We start from the raw sequence: 18,882 nt of genomic DNA, 5'->3' as shown, positions 1-18,882 counted from the left end.
CAAGGGAGCCTGGGCTGATTTTCAAAACCGCACTGACAGCGTGAGTTCACAGTGAACATCATGTGGTTCCTTTTTGTGTGCGAGAACATCTGCTCACACAATGCTCGCCATATCTTTATTTGCGGAGGAGACCTTCGTGCTCACAGAATGAGTCAGTCCAGTTTGCTCCCACCTCCCTCTGCTTCCGCTGCCGGCCCCTCCTTTCGAAATCCCACCTGCTTGCAGACGCTGACCCTTAACCACAAAACCATTTCTCACCTGAAGGAAAACACTGCTTTGCGATTAGAAGAGCTTAGCGGGGGTCAGTTCACTGCTTAGACCTTTTCCTAACAGGCTAATTCCAGGGCAATAATCTCTAATAGCCATGACCCTGTCAAAGAAAACAAACATTACTCTCACAGCGGATACTATTATTCCAATCCAAAACTTGAAAAAGAATAAAGGAAATCAGTTATGCACTGAAGCTGCAACCCTTTTTACTTTGCCCAGTGATTAACAAAAGGGTAGTTTCTGATTTTCACGACAAAGCTCTTGTTATGTTACTTTTGAGTTCATGGAAACAAAAACAAAAAAAGGTTCTTCATAAGGTTAGGAATGACTGCCAGATGACAGCTTCTGCTGTCGCCTTCTCTCAATTGAAGCCGACACGCTCACTCAACACCCAAAGCCGTGATACGCGAGTCACATCCTGCGTGTTGCTCACGCTGCCGAGGACATCTTGCTCCTCTTGTGACAACTGGAATCCATTGTGACCGACTGAGCGCAGCTGCTGGCCTACTTTAAGGAGGACGCTACTAATATCCAAGCGTCATTGAGTAAAAAAAACAAACAAACAAACAAGATATTTACTCAAAAGATGGACGTAAAGGAGCAGAATGATCCTGATTTTTTTTAATCTGTGGACATTTTCTTTATTAGCGAGGCATCTAAAATGCACCGCATTATTGGCAGTTTTAGATTTTAAAATCACATCTCGTCAACTGGTCTTATGCTTCCATAACACGTCATTAACTCCGTTGATTGCAGTCCTTTTCAGAACATGTTTTTCCCATTTAAAAGCCGCCCAAAATGTTTGTTCTACACGCTCACAAAACTTGTCAGCGCCGCATCAACAAAACTACAAAGGGGGTCTGTCGCATTTTTCTTTTTTACTAGGTGGTACTTTCTCTGGTTGAAGTGATCCTCCTCCGTCTGGTGAGGTTCCTGCTTTCGCCATCTCGGGAACTGTTGTTTTGTTATTGTTGCTCACAGCGAGGAAACGGCCAAGCGAGTGACGAACCGCGAGGCTGGCGAGTGTTTTCGGTGACATTTACCTCCCTTCTTCCCTCCCTCCGTTCTTTCCTCCCCCACTCATTCTCCTCACACCTCTCGCTGGAGTGGAAAGCTATCAGACAAAGTGGCACTTGAGAGATTGACTAGGAAGTTTCTCTCATCTTTGCCTGGAAACGGTGGAATGTCCCGTCACGTCCCGTTGGCGGCTTCTGCCACCTATTGGCCCGACGGGAGGACTTCCAAGCGTGACGTCGGGGTTCTCGAGGGACGCCGGCAGCCCGGCTACACGGCATTCATCAAATAGGTGCACCTATTTCCTCTGCTGCCTTCCTTTCTACTTCTACGCTGTTCATCCCCTATGTACGGCTAGTGATTACATTCATTATACAAAAAGGTAAATGTGTTATACGAGATTAAAATGGTCATCAGCTGGAAGTCTCGTTCATTCACGATGTGTTTTTTTTGGCGAGCATGAATTAAATAACGAATGGCTCTAGCTAAATCAATTATTGAACGAAATCGTGAACTAATAATCAGGGAAATATGAACGATCTCCTTGTAGTCAACTCGTTAAACCCCCCCAAAAAGGTAACGCACAGTACGGCCCAATCGTCTTAGTTGTTTGGTTGAATCCTCAACCGAACACTTCCATTTCCTCTTCCCTTTGCCTGCACACACAGAGAGCGACAAAGCCAGCTATTGTGTTGGTCGGGCCAAGAGAGCAAAATACCACAAAGCATATCTTGTAACACCGATAGTTCTGGTCCTTGATTATGATCGTCTGAGCCGCCCTCGAACCTGTTAGCTGTCAGATTTAGTGGCACTGGGTGGGCTAAGCGGTACGTAGTTTGAAGAGATGGAGAGGATGTAGAATAAAAAATAAAACATAAATTAATTTAAAAAAAGCGTCTGCTGGCCTAAACAGAATCACAAAGTTCTAGCTATTTCATATATTTTTTTATAATTAAAAGTTATTGAAATCCACTGAAGGCACAGGTAGAAAATCCACGGCCCGCCACTGGTCCGGCGAACACGATGCTGTCAATCAATGAAAGCATGAAAAAAAATAAAACACAGGTAAAAGAAACAAAAAGGTAGAGCATACGGGGAGGTAGGTTTGGGAGACGAGGAAGAAATATATACAAACTCACACTATCTATGGCAAGTTAACATTTATTTACGTGTAGCCAACCCGCGCAGAAGTGTGCGGAAAACAAAACTTCAGCAATTTCACAATTAATGGCGATAGCCAGATGAATGTGAAAAATCCCCCTCCTCCAACGTTTAAGCATTCCTTCCACTGCGTCTGTGTTTCTTGGCAACCGCTGTGTGTCGCTGAAGAACTACATCCTCGGGCGGAAGACGTCAGTACATTATCAGTAAATGATTGCACTTTTTACTGCCCTGTGTGCATCTTATGAAACATTTGGCTGGTTTATGTAGTAACCGTTTTATAAAAACTAACAACGGCCCTCGGCCTGTAAATCACTTCCTCTTGTGGCTCCGTGCTTATTGTGGCCGCGTTACAGAGCCGTCTGCTGAGGCTACTCCTGGCCAAAGAAACCAGAATCTGTTGCGGTTCCACGGCGGATTTAATCCCCGTTTGAGTTCAGCTGTGGGGTTTTTCCTCTTCAAGTTTGAGGGAGTAACGCCTTAAAAACGTAAGCGTTTGGAGAAGATGTTTAATTGGTTATCCTTTTAAACTCCTTTTAGTATATCTACACGCCTACAACCGCCAACCCACGAAGGTTACGTTCAGTTACCCGATGATGCGTTCAGGCGCTGTTCAGTGAAAATGAGCATTGGGAGAAGGTAAATTGCTGAGAATTGGTGAGAATGACCTGTTTACAGTAAGTTACAACACATAATTAAATCCATTTTAAATCAATAAAATACAATCTTTTATTTCCTTAATTGTGACCATTAGAAAAAAAAGATTATGAGACTTCTGAGCGGTTGAAATTATTTTTGGGACCCTTGTAGACCCGCTGCTACAACAAAACCTACAATATGGATCAATGATCACCAACTAGGAACAAAACGTGATCTGGGACCTCTGATCCGAACCGTGACTTTTTATGAGCTGTTAACATGTTTTTAATGCTTCCTCCATAAGAAAACATTATTCTATGCTGTGATTCCAACATTTCTAACGATAGTACACTATACGTCAGACAGTAACTGTGTCAAATGGACAGACATGTGATCTGAGGACTCCGAGGAAATAATATAAATCAAAATTAGCATCCATTCAAACATCCTTTGAAAATAGTTATAACTCTCCTTATAACTGATGGCTGCTGCCACAACCACATTTCCCTTTGGGGATGAATAAAGAATACATCCCGTTTAATAAATATAAGTGTAAGTTCATAAATGTAATTGTATTTATTCTATATTAAATCAGACACTGATTACATATTTGTACGCTGTCGTTAACGAGCTGAAGCGATTAGCTGATCAATCGAACGAGCCAAACATATTAAATAAGCAACTACTTCATAATCAATTAACTGTTCAGAGACATTGTTCAATAAAACGTTATGAATATGAAAAGAAAAGCTATTTTAAGATGTCATCTTGGAAATTGCAGCAATTATTTTTTACTGTGTTTTTTTATTTAAGAGACAAAACAATAACAACAAATATATTATTAGAAAATGAAAAGTTTTTAGTTTTATGTTGAAAAGCAAGCAGAGTACACACTGCGGTAACACTTCATAATAACTACATGCTATTCAGCATTAGTTAAGTATGAGTAAACACTTCATTCATCATTCATAACTGAATTAATCATGAATTGCAGTATTAAAACACGTTTATAAAGCTGTTAACATATCCCTAAACATTAGTGCTAATCTAAATCGTTATATGTATCATAAATGCATGAATAAATGACATTTAAATATTATTTTTTAATCATTTATCTCATTAGTCATCTATAGGTCCTTAATAATTGGTTTGTTATATATATTACTTAATTTTAAAATGGGGAATCCATCATTTATAAAGTATGAAAATGCATAATAGTCAAGCTTATTAATCAAGATTGAAACATTTATAACTGTGTTTAGGACTTAATTCATAAATGATGAATTAAGTGTTTACTCCTACTTAATCAATGTGTGTAGTGATTATAAAGTTTACCACGTTTTATCGTTGGAAACGAGCAGTGTCATGTTTCATCTCACAACGACTAAAGAATGACTCTATGCAAAACAATATTTACTCACGGATATGGCTGTTCTTATGCAAATCTCTGCATTTGATTTTCTCTATAGCCAAAGTCTGAAGTGAAGATCCAGAGAATAGTAAACATTCTTCCAGACGTCTTGTCTGGTTGCACAAATGCAACAAGAGGCAATTATGTGTCATTGATCAGGTTGCTTTGTTTTTTTTTTTCCTTTACCAAAGTGAAACTATGAATGAATAAACAAAACATTTTTTAGGCGAACTGCCGGTAAAACATGAGCAAGCAATTACGCCCGCGAAAAGAAAAATAATAAAAAGCAGATCTTTCCGGATTCCGATTTTTCTTTTCAATTGTGATTCAACGACTGGTGTTTTTCTGAAGTAATCTGCAAACTCAAACAGCTCAAACCCGCTGCCCCGCATCTCCATTTGGTCTGCATTAGGCTACTGTTGAGGCTCCGGTAGCCGTCTGCAGGTACGCTTTCAGGCTCTGCAGCAGCTTCCTCATGCGCTCCTGCCTCCCATTGGTTTTAGTTTGTTTTTTTTGCCAACCCATTTACCTTGGACAAAAACGCAAACATGTTAATAATCAGGTCTTTTTTTTTTTTTTCGCTTGAAAGTTGAAACACGGAGAACAAACCGGCTTTGAAGTCTCCCCTAACGAAAAACAGACAGTTTCTTTTCCTTTTTTTCTTCTTTTTCTCCGAACAAAAAACAGCTACAATACGCTGGAACTGGAGAGGGAGGGCCTCTCGTCATAAAGGTTGAGGAATGGACCGGACCTGGACCTGGACCTGGACCTGGACCTGGACCTGCAGCGAGGTGGGAGACCCTTCAAGCTGCAGCCTCAACAGTCTGGATCCCTCTCACTGTGCCACCTCTTAATATTAGATATCAATAAGCTGCGTATGTTCCATCTAGTTAGCCACTTTCATCATGGCCTTTCCGTTTCATATTCTAACCCACATGTCGGCCGCTGTGCCCGGATAATAATGAGTGTTATATATGATGATAAGATGCATATATGCTTATGTCTTGATTCTTGCTGTTCTTTAGTTTGTACTCATGGTTGGAATGCACTTATTGGATATCGCGATTGGCATGAACAGAATACTTGACGTTCTTGAACGCATGTCACATTTTGAACAAACGCACTTTCAAGGTATTTATGTGCCGTCTATTGTAGTAACCATAATGTGCATTTCACTCACCATCAACAGCGAACCGAACATCAAAGAGGTAATGTTCTTGAGAAAGAGATCGGTTACGCGTCTTGTCCTCGGGACTCCAAAAATCCGGCTTTAAGCCCGAAAAACTGTCTTTTTTTTTCACTTTTGGTGGACTCTTTCCGATGCAAAGGAAAAGCCTCCCTGTTGGGCAAAGCAACACACACACTGTGGTCCTATTTGATAGTAATAGGAACCACATTGGGGTCTGTCTTCGCTCATGTTCTCCGTGTGTGCACGTGGTGGGCTAACAGTGCACGATAACATGATATATAGAATAGACGTCTATGAGAAGACTGTCCTACTTCTCACTAGATTTATCACCTCTCATATAGATAAAAGTTGACGACAAAGCAGGATGTGCTTCAGGGCGTCGCTACCTTGTGATTGACAGGTCGCTACGATGACGTTGTTCCTTCTGGGGAAGGTCCGTGTTTTTGTCTTGGAACTTTTTCACACTGAGTTTTCGCTTCATACGAATATTAAATATAAATGTTGTAGCCGTCGTTCGTACGTCTACGATACACACACGCACCAAAAAAGAAAAAAAAGGCACATAGACCTTTAAATCAGCCTATGAATTGTTTGAATTCCTAAATACTGGAGTATGCAGAGCAGCAGTGGGAAGCCTGCTGATGGAAGAAAGGCAGATTTCTACCGCTCAGCCTCGACAGCAACGAGTGGCGGTTATTAGCTCCACTTCTATCAGCTGGCGGCGCGTGGCTTGAATGCACACTGTGAAACCCGTCTAGACGTGACGTCATGTCACTGTCCAGACCTACACACACTCCTACACACTCCTTAATAGATTCCTCCCTGAGTGCCCTTCCCACCTAATCCCCGTACGTTGGCACCAGCTGGGTAGCAAACGCCTGCCAGACTCTAAGAGCGCCAGATGCACACTTCTCAATGTCGACCGGCTGAAAAGATGCCATCGCACTTTACACGACGTCTCTGAGCGCTGATTGAATAAAACGGGAAAACGCAGCGTTCGGTCCGGGGTTTCTGGTCACATCTCGAGGTGATGAGACGAGAGGATCACCGTGTCTTTCCAAGGAATTGACTTCTCTGACAGAAGACAGACTCTGGCAAGAGACCACACACTTTGTCCTGAAGCGTGCACATGTCGGATTCTTTTTAAAACATTTTTTGTGTACAAATAGTCTGCTGTTCAGCTGTGGACATCAATTTATTAAGACTTATTTATTACAGCCTAAAAACAAGGGTTTGGGTTTGAATTATTTTTGTCCTTTCATCCTGCCACATTTGAAATGCTATGCACACATGTGGAAACTAAAACTGAAGTGTGAAATCAAGATAGTCTCTTAATCCTTTATTCCAATTTACTCTTCCGGAACTCAAGATATGAAGAATTAAAAAAAACGAGCATCAATTTTCCAGCTTCAAGGCCATATTATATCTCTTTACACTTGTGCCTTCTGACAATGGTGCCTCATTATAAAAAGAGCTGAGATTGTTCTGCAATTTTTGTTGTAACACATGGGTATGTGTCTCATATGCAAGTGTCTACTTCTCTCTTGATTGATTCCCTCAGTAAACATTGTAAACATGAGTTTATGTCTCAATCTCTAGTTTCAAGTCTTCTTCATTTAGTAAATTATGGTCATTTAGAGTCAAACCATAAAGCAGGGGACGCTTTAGGGCGGGGCTACAAGGTGATTGACAGCTCTCTGCGTCCTCCGCATTACAAATATGGTAACATCCGTTCATAGGTTGCGTAAAGAAACCAAAATGGCCAAAAAACGTAATCCAAGATGGCGACGGCGAAATCGCCAAACTCAAGGCTTCAAATGAAACCAACGGGTGATGTCATAGCGACGACGTCAACCTTATATATAAAGGTCTGTGCTCCACATCACGTGATCGTTTCCCCGGAAGTAAAGTGGCTCATTTCAACGTGGATACCAAATGAAAAGGCGTAGCTGACCTTATTGTCTCTGCTCACGGCTGTTTTGTAATGCCACTACTGCCTACATGGGCCGGAGGCGGGGCTTTTATTTGAGCGCGCCCAGTGTACCGGAAAGGTCGCGTGACACCGGCTCTCCGGGTCGCGGTTGTATAGACGGAGATTATGTTCTTGGTTTAGTCGAGGCTGAGTGAAGAGAACGAGCCACATAGGTGTTGAGTAAAACAAGCTCTGGTGGGGGTGTCACGAATACAGTACGTCACATCTTGTATAATGTTTCTGCATCATCGATGCGGTGCAAAATAACAGAGCTGGACCGGTTTTTGTTTGCTTGATTTAAAGCCAAAGGGGGGGGGGGGGGGGGGGGGTTGAGTACGTTTCAAACGAAAAGCTGCTTTAGTCAGAAAACGCTTTGAGAGCCGGCGAGACATTACGCAAGAGCGCCGACTGTCCCGACTCGGCACGTACGTCATTTACGCTCCGAGTACGCGACTTAAAACCAAAACCAGACATTGCACACAGCCCAATCCCAGACCGTGCCGGGTCGAGGCCCGCTTGTTCGCCTCCTCGCCAGATCCCGTCAATAAATAACGGCGCGGCACCCATAAATCGATTAAAAATTCTTGCGCTTCGTGTATTTACAAAAGAAAAAGGAGCAGAGGAGTGAGGGACCAAAGAGGGGGGGGGGCAAACAGTGAGAGAGAAAAAGAAAGAGACAACAGATTTCATCATCCTTTGCTGTGGTTTGCAGCCGAAACTTATCTAAATCAAACGATTGGAACCAGTGTTTCTACAACCACAATAATGTCCCACCAGACCGGCTTTGAACCGACCCAGAAAAGAAAAAAAACTCTTTTGAAACCCCCGCCCCTAATGAGCTGTGTCCAAATTTGGTAGCACCCTCGTTGGTGGTCCCCTGGTGCCTCTTTGTGTGTGTGTATGTGTGTGTGTGTGTGTGTTTTTTTCATCTTTTCAAGAGGCTGGGATGGGTGACCCTTCAAAAAAATGCACCGCACCTGTCATGTGCCTATATGGCGTATGGAAAACAACATAAATTACTTTCACCCGCACAAATCACAATACTTTTTTTTGTTTTGTTTGTGTGTCGCTGAGCTGCTTGGAGAGAGAGAGAGAGGGGGGGGGGGGGGGGGAGAGAGATTTAAAATCCCTCTTCCACGACGCCCTTTAAAGGACTGGAAGCCTCCCCGTCGCATTTGCTCTGTTTACGTACGTCCACCCCGAGATCTCTCTCTCTCGCCTGTGCTTCCTCGAGTGCTGTGCGTTTTCCAGGAATAACAGGGTGCAGATTGTGCGGGCCACTCCAGAACACACTAACAAGGTCTGACGTCTGTGGCCGAAAGGTGTGATGCTCCCGGAGATAAAAAAGATGAAAAAACAAGAAAAACAAACAAACAAACAGGCTTCTGCGTCCTTGGCGTACGCAGTTTAATGTCGAGAGATGAGATAACACGTTGTGTTTATCTGAATGAAAAACATGTTTTTATGATGCAGGTCTATATTGTGTTATTAGGGATCAGAACACGCCACCCACATACTGGGGGAAGGAAGTCAGAGTGACGATACGGAAGTAACTAACTAATGACATAAATAGTGTACAAATCATATAATAATGCTACTTTACCTAGAGAGGTACTGGAAGCTTCATGACTGCAGAAATAAATACACTTTATTTGTGTAAAAATTAAATAAATGCCTTTTATATCCTAACATGTCGATCTGCAAAGAAACAGCAACTCCTCTGGTTGTATAGAAGTCTATGCTTCATGCGTTAAAGCTGCATTCTCTCTCCTGACCATCAGGGGGCGACTCCTCTGGTTGTATAGAAGTCTGTGCTTAATGTATTAAAGCTGCATTCTGACCACCAGGGGGCGACTCCTCTGGTTGTATAGAAGTCTGTGCTTAATGTATTAAAGCTGCATTCTGACCACCAGGGGGCGACTCCTCTGGTTGTATAGAAGTCTGTGCTTAATGTATTAAAGCTGCATTCTGACCACCAGGGGGCGACTCCTCTGGTTGTATAGAAGTCTGTGCTTAATGTATTAAAGCTGCATTCTGACCACCAGGGGTGACTCCTCTGGTTGTATAAAAGTCTATGCTTCATGTGTTAAAGCTGCATTCTCTCTCCTGACCACCAGAGGGCGACTCCTCTTGTTGTATAGAAGTTTATAGAAAATCAGAAGAAAACTTAATTTTGTGGAAAGGAAATGAATTGCACTTATTTTGAGCTTGTGGTTAAAGCTGCTCCTCAAGACACTGAATTATTTCCACAGTGCAGCGTTGGTGGTCATAGATTCAGTGAATGAGTATTGTCAGCTAAGGTTACATCACTTAAGTCTTTTTTAAACTACTTCTCAGTAGCATGATATTTTATTTCAAGTTTGTGCATGAAAGCTGTTGAGTGAAAAAGTTACTGAAATATTATGTATGTTGTATTACTTCCACTTTCTGGTTTTTAATTGAGTATAAAAGGGAATATTTCTAACTATTTTTTTTTCCCGTGCATTCTGTAATATTCTGTACCATCTCAGGTTCAAACTGCAGCATCTTTTCATTAAATCAAGTTGAACATTTTCCGGTGTCCCGCAGCACAGACCAGTTAAGAACCACTAAAGTAGACCACAAAGGGAAGTATGCTTTAGGGCGGGGCTTACTGTGATTGACAGGTCGCTGTCACTACCAGAGGCGTATACAACATCTCTACGGCCCTCCTCCAAATTCCAAATATGGCAACTTCTGTTCATCGGTTCCAAAAGCTAAAATGGTGACGGACGTAATCCAAGATGGCGACGGCCAAATCGAGGAAATCGAGACGCTTCCCCTCGCAGACTCACCAGACAGAGGAGGAACTTGAATGTGAAATAGTGAGGCTGTCTCTTACCTCCGAGTTCTTTTACATTCAGGATGGCGTTTGGAAACGGCACTGCCTTGATGCTGAAACCTGAGGGGAGACAAACGGCATGAAGACATTGTGTTTGCGTGGACGGCACATGTTACGAGTCACGAGGCTTGCTTTTCATTAGTGAGGAAATCAGACTCCCCCTCGCCGCATATCTGGCGTACCTTTTTTGTTGTTTTCCTTTCCTCAAATCCACCAGCTGGTGAACACGCAAGAGGACCGACAACATATTTGTGTTGTGAAAGCGGAAGAGAAGAACGCTTTGTGTGGTCCCAGAAAAACAAAAGTGTTTTTTTTGTTCTGCGTCGGGAACTTTTTTCCGGAGGAGGACGGTCGCTAAAGTGCTACCACGCATTACGTGGTTTTCGCTTCTGCGGTTTTGCGCGCAGTGGGGTAACGGTAAAGAATCCCCGCCGGAGGAGAGAGCGAGCAGAGATTTAATGTTGCACAAATTATGCTCTTAAAAACGGCCTCGGTGGGAATTAGTTTCCTGGAAACGTTCGCGAAACGGGAGGAGAGCCGGGCCGGACGGACGATTGAGACTTTTCTGAAACATCCGAATTAACTGCTGAAATGTGTTTTTTTTAGCACATTACGACAGCGCAAAACCATGAAGTCTGTGAGTGTGTGTGTGTGTGTGTGTGTGTGTGTGGGGGGGGTAACGGAGGGGGGTCTGGCTGATGCAGACGGTGTTGACGGATAAATCTCATTTCAGAGAAGTGGGCTGAAAAAAACCACATTGAGTAATCAACATGTTTTGATCCATTAAGACCGGCTTAGCGGCAGACAGGTGCCTTGAACCTCCCTCCCTCTTTACCCGAGGAGCGCCGACGGGTTACAGGTAGCCCGGTTGTACTTTTTTTGTGCAACGATCAAATCTAAAAACGGGAACTCCTCCTGCAACAGCTCAACGCGGACGAAGGAGGGGAGAGAGAGAAGGAATGTCGGTGTCCTTGAGGGAGAGCGTTGCGTATATGTGGAAAAGCGAGAGCGAGAGCCTCTTCTCCTCTGGACATACTTAAAACACACCGTCCTCCCCGCCTGGCCCCCCGGGGGGTACCGGCCCCCGCTCAGATACAGCAGAGCGCTCCTCTGGACTCTGGAGCGCAATACCTGGTCAGCGTTATCTATCCAAACCGAGGGGTGGGACGGAGGAGGAGGAGGAGGAGGACAGCGTGTTCTTGAAACATGAAAGCACTTCGTATGCTTTCAAAAAACACATGTGAGGGAAAGCAAGATATGGGGTCGTGTGGCGAGCGCATGCTTCTATTTAAGTGCATGTTTTTCTTTTTACTGCGTACCTGTCGTCGGGCCGGTGCCGTCGCCGCCCTCGCTGCAGAGCCGCGACAGCAGGCTGGTCTTCCCGGCGCCCGTCAGGCCGATGCACACCACATCGTACTCCGGTCTCGGCGGCGGCGGTCCTTTACAGCACAGTGCCCGGAAACACTGAGACGGAAAAGAACACAAAACATAGAGAATTCATTTTTGGGAAACTGAAAAAAAAAAAGGGACAGCGGTCAGGTGCCGCAATTTTGGGACCGCAACCGGGTTCCACGCTAAAGACTGGAAACCCCGCGACACGTCAGGTTTATGATGGAAGAGGGAATAATGTCGTTGCTTTCAAATGGCAAAGATTAAAACACAAAAGGTGTTTTATGTTCACGACTTTGAATGGAATTATGTCAGAAGAAAAAAAAAGACGTGGAAGGGAATATAACTGTGCATCTGGTGCAACATGTTTTTGTCTGCCGTGTGTGTGTGTGTGTGTGTGTGTGTGTGTGTGTGTGTGTGTGTGTGTGCGTCCCTTCTAACTGGGCTGTTGTGGCGACCGGAGGCAGACCTGTCACTCCATGAATCACGGCCTGGGACTGAGGGCCTGCTGTGAGACATTAAGGGCCAAATGCGGTGTGAACCGTGAATGGGATCTTTAAAAAAAAAAACGAGGAAAGAAAAACTCGTGTTGAGAGATCAGTGTACTAAACCCCCCCAAAAAAAAGAGATCTCTTTTATTAGCAGGACAGGAACCAGTCTGGACAAGCGGCAGAGCAGACACGGAACACACACACACACACACACACACACACACACACACACACACACACACACACACACACTCTCTCTCTCCCATCTACGATATCAGATTTCAGGCGGAGGACCATCAACCCGGAGGATTGGTTACTCGCCCTTGTCGTGGGGGACGACCCCGTCCCACACAGTGCGACTCTGTTCCATCCAAAGACTTCGACGGGAAGGAAAACACACGGGTGGCGTTTCTCCAGGTGTGCTCCCCCCCCCCCCCCCCCCCCCGCCTCTCCAAGACATTAGTGACCACCGGGGGTCAGTTTTCAGAGCCGTGCCGAAATGGGGCTGCCGTTTGATGGCGACGTGGGGGCACTCCGCTTCAGCAGAACCAGACGCTGAGCAACCCGACCCCCCCGACTCCTGGGTGAACCCGCCAGGTCGGCTCAAAACAGGAAACATCCTCCTCCTCCAGGAGGCCGGCGAGATCAGAAACACACGCGTGTGAGCGTCAGATGGAAAGGGGAGGAGGGGGGGACACGTGTAGAAACCTGGTCTGATGAGGTCATTCTCATTCTCAGGGCGCACTGGTGGGGGTTTTAAATGGAAGAGCCGGAGTACCTGTGAGTTCGGGGGTGTTATTTATTTACCCCCCTCCCTGATAGGATGATCACTAGACCAGCAAAGCTGTGGGAGCAGACACACAGGACGGGTCCCGCCGCCGCCTCTCCCTCCACGTACAGTGCAGATTTCACAAAAGGAGCATCCGGGGCCTGACCCCGGGGTCCCTGTGTACACAGCGGGGGCCCCAAACCCCCCCCCCCCCACACACACACACACACACACACACACACACACACACACCCGTGAGAGAGAAAAAGAGAGAGAGAGCTCCCCACCTCTGGCTCTCTTTGACAGCCTGAGATTGACGAGGAGCGCTCAGTCAAAAGGATCACAGGAAAGGAAAAAGGAAAAATAGGTCCGAAAAGGCCCTTTGATCGCCTCGGGACACGCCCCCTTTTCCCGCCGCCGACACCGGCCCGTTGGTGACTGCTGCCTCCGTGAATCTCGGCTGTGCATCCAAACATCTCCGGGACGAAACGAATAAAAAAACCTCGCAGGCTCTTCGCCAAAAAGGCCGACCATAAAAAAAAGGGACTTTATCGATTGCCTGCCTCCGGCGGCCTCTTATGGGATTGGACGTGTTTTAATTGCGACTTCCTGCCGAGACATTACCTCACCGTTGTTGGGAAAGTTGATGACCGCCGGTCTGCACGACCAGAGCCACCGTGAGCTGAGGAGCCTCGGTAGGAGTTGAAGAAATTACGAGGAAATAAACGTTCCTCTTTTAAATAATAATTAATAATAATAACATAAGTCTGGCGTAATTAGACAGAATGGGCGGGTCGTGAAAGGATAGATGCGGCCGGCAAAATGTTCCTGCTGAATGTTTGATTTTGGTTTTCGTCTCAACGTTCATCCTTATTTGGGAGTTCAAAGGACACGTGGATGAGCCAGGGATCGGACCGTCGATCTCACAGCAAGCCCTCAATGATGAATAGAATATCTTGTTTCCCATCTTTCCAGATCATCACACGGTATTTTGCTAATTTAGATATTTGATTATCCTTTTTTAGAATTTGTTTTTATTGTAAAAATAAAAAGACAATACATAGACAGACATAACACCAAGAGGACGACAAAACAATACATTTGATTACACAAACTCCACACACACACACACACACCTGCTGTGGTGACGCAGGTCGTCACACATTTGTTTTCCAAAAGAAAATACCAAATATGAGAAACGCATTGACAAGTGCGAACAAGACAGGAATTTTCCCCATTGGAACCAGTGGTGCGGCCGTAAAAAAAATATACATACATATATATTAAATAGCTGTGCGTCCTGGAGCGAGCAGACAGAACACACAGTGTGTGAGGTATGACAAAAGATATGCGGAAAATGTTGACCTGCAAAGGTATGCGAGGAAATTATGTTTTCCCCCGCAGTGATCGTCAGTGATTGACATCTCATCGGCGTCATTGCCGCCAATGAGAGACTCCAACGTCCCTTAAGGCCGACACATGACCTGTGGGCGGGGCCGTGTCCTTGATCAGCGCGGCACACTTCCTCTTGAAAGGTCGGTTACACTCCGGCTGAGACGCTTGAACCGCCGCGGCCCGGCGACGCCGTTAAGGAGGGTTACGGCGCCCCGGGAAGAACTGCAGTATCGCATTTGCCTCTTGGCATTTTTCAAGAAGCTGGGCGCACACGTACAAGAATTAAAAATAAAAACATGACTTCCACCCTGGCCTGCCAATTTACACGAGCTGGGGCTTCTTGATTTCCCAGCAACAGTGAAGGAAAGAGGAGGAGGAGGAAAAAGGGAAAGGACATCCGAGACACTTGGCTCTGGGAGTCGTAGACGCGACACGGACTGGCAAGCGGGTGTTTTTTTTGTTTTGTTTTTTTGGGTGTCGGGACAACACTTGTGTGCACGGCTCACTCCTGACCTTTCGGAAATGACAGTCCTTTATATGGGCGTCCCGACGGAGGAGTGGCGCGAACAGATATGTGTGTAATACACACCGGGCCACAGTCATAACACGGGGCCCTGCAAAACCGTGGGTGGGGTGGGTGGGGTGGGTGGGGGTCCCGTCAGGGGATGGAAGGGAGGGGGAGGGAGGGAAGCAGGGGAAGGGGGGTGCGGGCATTCATTCATCCTCATTCATCTTCTCCCCACAGTTCAGTTGTTGTTGTTATTTGCCGCTTTGAAGCCGGGGGGCAGGGTACAGTGTGTGTGTGTGTGTGTGTGTGTGTGTGTGTGTGTGTGTGTGTGTGTGTGTGTGTGTCAGTCATACTCGTTAAAGGCCGAGAGAGGCATGCTAGACACACACATGGTGGCTCGCTGCGATCTTCCCCGCGCTCCGGGCCTCTGGCTTTATTTTTTTTTTTTTTATAAAAAACTCCCGCCAGGCTTTATTTCACTCATATTTTTGGACCCCATCCTCGACCCCAACCCCCTCCCCAGAGGGCGCACGCGAGCTGGATCTCTTAAAACCTTAATTGCGAGACAACCGTGGCCGCGGGTGATGAAACGCACGATTTACTGCGCTGCAAAAAAAAACGAAAAAACAATGGCCAAGTAAGGACACCAAACAGGTGCCGTTCATTACCCCCGCATCAGAAATAGACCCCTGTGCAAACGCAGACACACACACACACACACACACACACACACACAGAGCTTGTCAATGCACATCCAGTTGTGTGGAATGTGTGGTTTGATGCGGCGACTGTGTCGTCGTCAGCGTCGCGCGGAAACGGCAGACGCGGCGCGATAATAAAAATGACCCCCGTCTGCACCGGCTCAACGCCCCGTCTGGTGAAGCAGACCGTTACTTAAGTCGACAAAACAACCCACAACGTCGTGTGCGTGTGCGTGTGTGTGTGTGTGTGTGTGTGTGTGTACACACAGGGAGGCCCCGTTTTAAAGCTGATTTGCTTGTCACTGTTTTGCAGGCATATCATCCCCTTATTCTGAAGCAACATCCTCCCTGTCTCTCTCTCTCTCGCTCTCTCTCTCTCTCTCCCACTCTCTCTCCATCCCTCTCTCTCTCTCTCTCTCTCTCTCCCATCACCCCGCCACCCAATTCATTCATCCCACTTCTGTCTGTCTGGCCCTCGTTTCAGAGCTCGAACACTATTGCCCTGACGCTAAGGTGTCTGGACAAGGAGACATGCTGGAACACACACACACACACACACACACACACACACACACACACACACACACACACACAGCCGTAGTTAGAGTGAAGTTAGAGCGCCCCCCAGCTTTCTGCCGGGTCGCACTGCAATCTAGTGCTTTGCAAACGGAGAAAAAGGAGAAGCAATGCATGGCGGCAACTTAAAGTTGCTGCGACTGAATCTCCCGTATCGTCTAGAGACAAAAAGAAAATGTCAATCACAAACAGAACGCAACAAGCTAAATGACGGCTGACAAATTGAGTTTTTTGGGTTTTCTGGGTGAAACACCGGGCGAGGGAGGGAGGGTGCCTCAAACACCCAGAAAAGTTGCCCCGAACACGTCCCAGACGCACACGGGAAAGCAACTGGAGCGCCGCCTGGTATTTAGGGGACAGGGGGTGCAAGGTGGAGTTTCACCCGGGTAAAGCGACCGACTGACCGTCTGGGGGCGTAAAGTCCACTTTTTAAGAGACAACTAAGACCGGTCTAGACTGCAGGGCAACAACACGACTGGAGCAACCCGCCACCCCCCTCCCCCGCCCCACCTCCCCTTGTTCTCCCCCCTTTTCCAGTAAGCAGCTCCAGCGTTTGGCCCGCTGCTATCTGGCCCGACATGGTAGCTCGTGACCCCGCGGGGTCGCGGAGGACGCCAGATCAAAGGCGGAGAGGGGAGCGGCCTTGGAAAAACATTTGGGCTGAGAATGGACGCGGTATCTGTCGGGAGGCCTTTCCCACTGGGCTCACGGGTGCTCGGGCCCGGGGGATCGGGTTACCGCCCCGAAAAAAAGGACGACATGAAAGAGGGGGATGAGGGGGGGCGACGCTAATCTGCATGCGTCTCTCTCTCTCTATGTAGCCCGTCTTCCCCTCCGCTTCTCACCCTCCTCAACTCTCGACCACTCAGTATCTCCGTGTCGCTCCCCAAACTACGCCGACGCAACCCGCCCCCCGCACCCAGCCCCCCCCGCAAGCTTCTATGCAACCACCACTTCACCCTCGTCCCCAACCCTTCACCCCGAAAAAAACACTCAAGCTCCATCACAGAGGATTAACAGGAAACCCTGACACGACCCATTGTTAGGGAGGCAGAGGGGGCCTGGGTGGTTTTGCCACCCCGAGTGGGTCTTTTTGCTTTTTTAGAGAAGGAAGGAGACTGGGGCACTTCAACGGCCTTCTTACAAACCTCCCTGACACACACACACACACACACACACACACACAGAACTTCTCCTCCCGGTTGCCTTTAGATGAGGCCCGGCGTCTGGGCGAGTTGTTCAGTAGCAACGCTAAGAAATGAAGGATGGAGAGCGGGGGGAGGAGGGAGAGTGGGTTAAAAAGGGAGCGCTCACGATGGTGTATGTGTGTATATGTGTGTGTGTGTGTGTGTGTGTGTGTGTGTGGGGAGGAGGTGGGAGGGAGATGGGTGTCAGCGCTGTAAATCTCGATGTCACTGACAGGAAGACTGTTGCGGACCATTACCATAAATCTGACAAACACTAATTTGATGGGAGACTGTATCTGTCTGGTCAGGGACCAGTCTAGACGGTCCTATTGAGGGGTCCGACGGCGTTGGCCCCCCGTTTGTTTCCAGCACCATCTGGACGCGGCGGTAAGTGCCCGCTGCTGCGGTTCACAGGGGAAGACGGGGCGCGAAAGACTTTGACCTTTGTGTGCCCCGGAGAATAACGCGTGTGTGTGTGTGTGTGTGTGTGTGTGTGTGTGTGTGTGTGTGTGTGTGTGTGTGTGTGTGTGTGTGTGTGTGACGCAACGACAGTGCGGCCCTCCATCACCGCGGGCTACCCGGATTATCTTTTTTGGGGTGCTAATCAGCAACCCCTCCGTTAGAGTTCACGTCAATTATCGAACACAAGATGCAGCAGACCAAAGATGGAAGGGTGCTAGGTGGTAAATACATAAATAAATTAAGTGCTTAAGGGCCTCCGAAACGTGCAATTTATTCATTTTGTTCATCTCCGTGCTGTATGTGCGTTGGTGAGTCTGTTCCACCGCCTGCATCCACTTCCTCATGTGCAGACTCAATGTTCTCGTTTAGCACACACACACACACACACACACACACACACACACACAAAATGGGGTTAAACAAGCGTGTGTGATTCATACCGACTACCTCAGGGACTAACTTGTGTTTAAGAGTCCACAAAAACATATAAAAAGACTGCAAAGTGTCGGAGTAACAACTACATCGTCGACAGAATCTGCCGTTTTTTATGTTTTAACAGCTTCAATAACTCTGAAGCTTGTATTAAAAAGTGACATTTGCTCAAATCCCCCTCAAAGATGCTGTTGGACAGATTTGAAGCGTGTCATACCTATGTTTAGTTTTTTTAAAGCTACGTTCCTACGACTCAGTTAGTGGAATAAAAAGAGATTTTCTTTCTTTTTACTGGCCTTTTATTGAAAAGAGCACGCCCTCCCCCCTCTCAATCTCAACAAGCCGGGATAGAGAGAGTTCACCTGAGGAGAAGCTCTGGAGGGCCCGGCCCGCACTGCACAGGCCTTTCCGTGTTTGTCCCATTGAGTCGGGGGCCACAATGCAGACGAGGGCCGA

At 46.7% G+C, this 18,882-nt stretch overlaps 1 protein-coding gene across 1 annotated transcript in view; it reads right to left on the bottom strand.

The window, feature by feature from the left end:
- Positions 1 to 18,882, bottom strand: part of arl15a (ADP-ribosylation factor-like 15a) — a gene marked incomplete at both ends in the record, with an annotated part of 89,344 nt that overhangs the window by 48,751 nt on the left and 21,711 nt on the right. The window contains 2 exons of the mRNA XM_079223013.1: positions 10,517 to 10,576; positions 11,836 to 11,980. Of these exons, the coding sequence (XP_079079139.1) occupies positions 10,517 to 10,576; positions 11,836 to 11,980 (205 nt within the window). The remainder of the gene's footprint in view (positions 1 to 10,516; positions 10,577 to 11,835; positions 11,981 to 18,882) is intronic.

This window comes from Taurulus bubalis (assembly GCF_910589615.1).
Source record: "Taurulus bubalis genome assembly, chromosome: 8".
In the NCBI taxonomy this organism is placed as follows: Eukaryota; Metazoa; Chordata; class Actinopteri; order Perciformes; family Cottidae; genus Taurulus; species Taurulus bubalis.
Note: the sequence above shows the minus strand (reverse complement) of the source record. Positions and strands in the feature narration are given on the sequence as shown.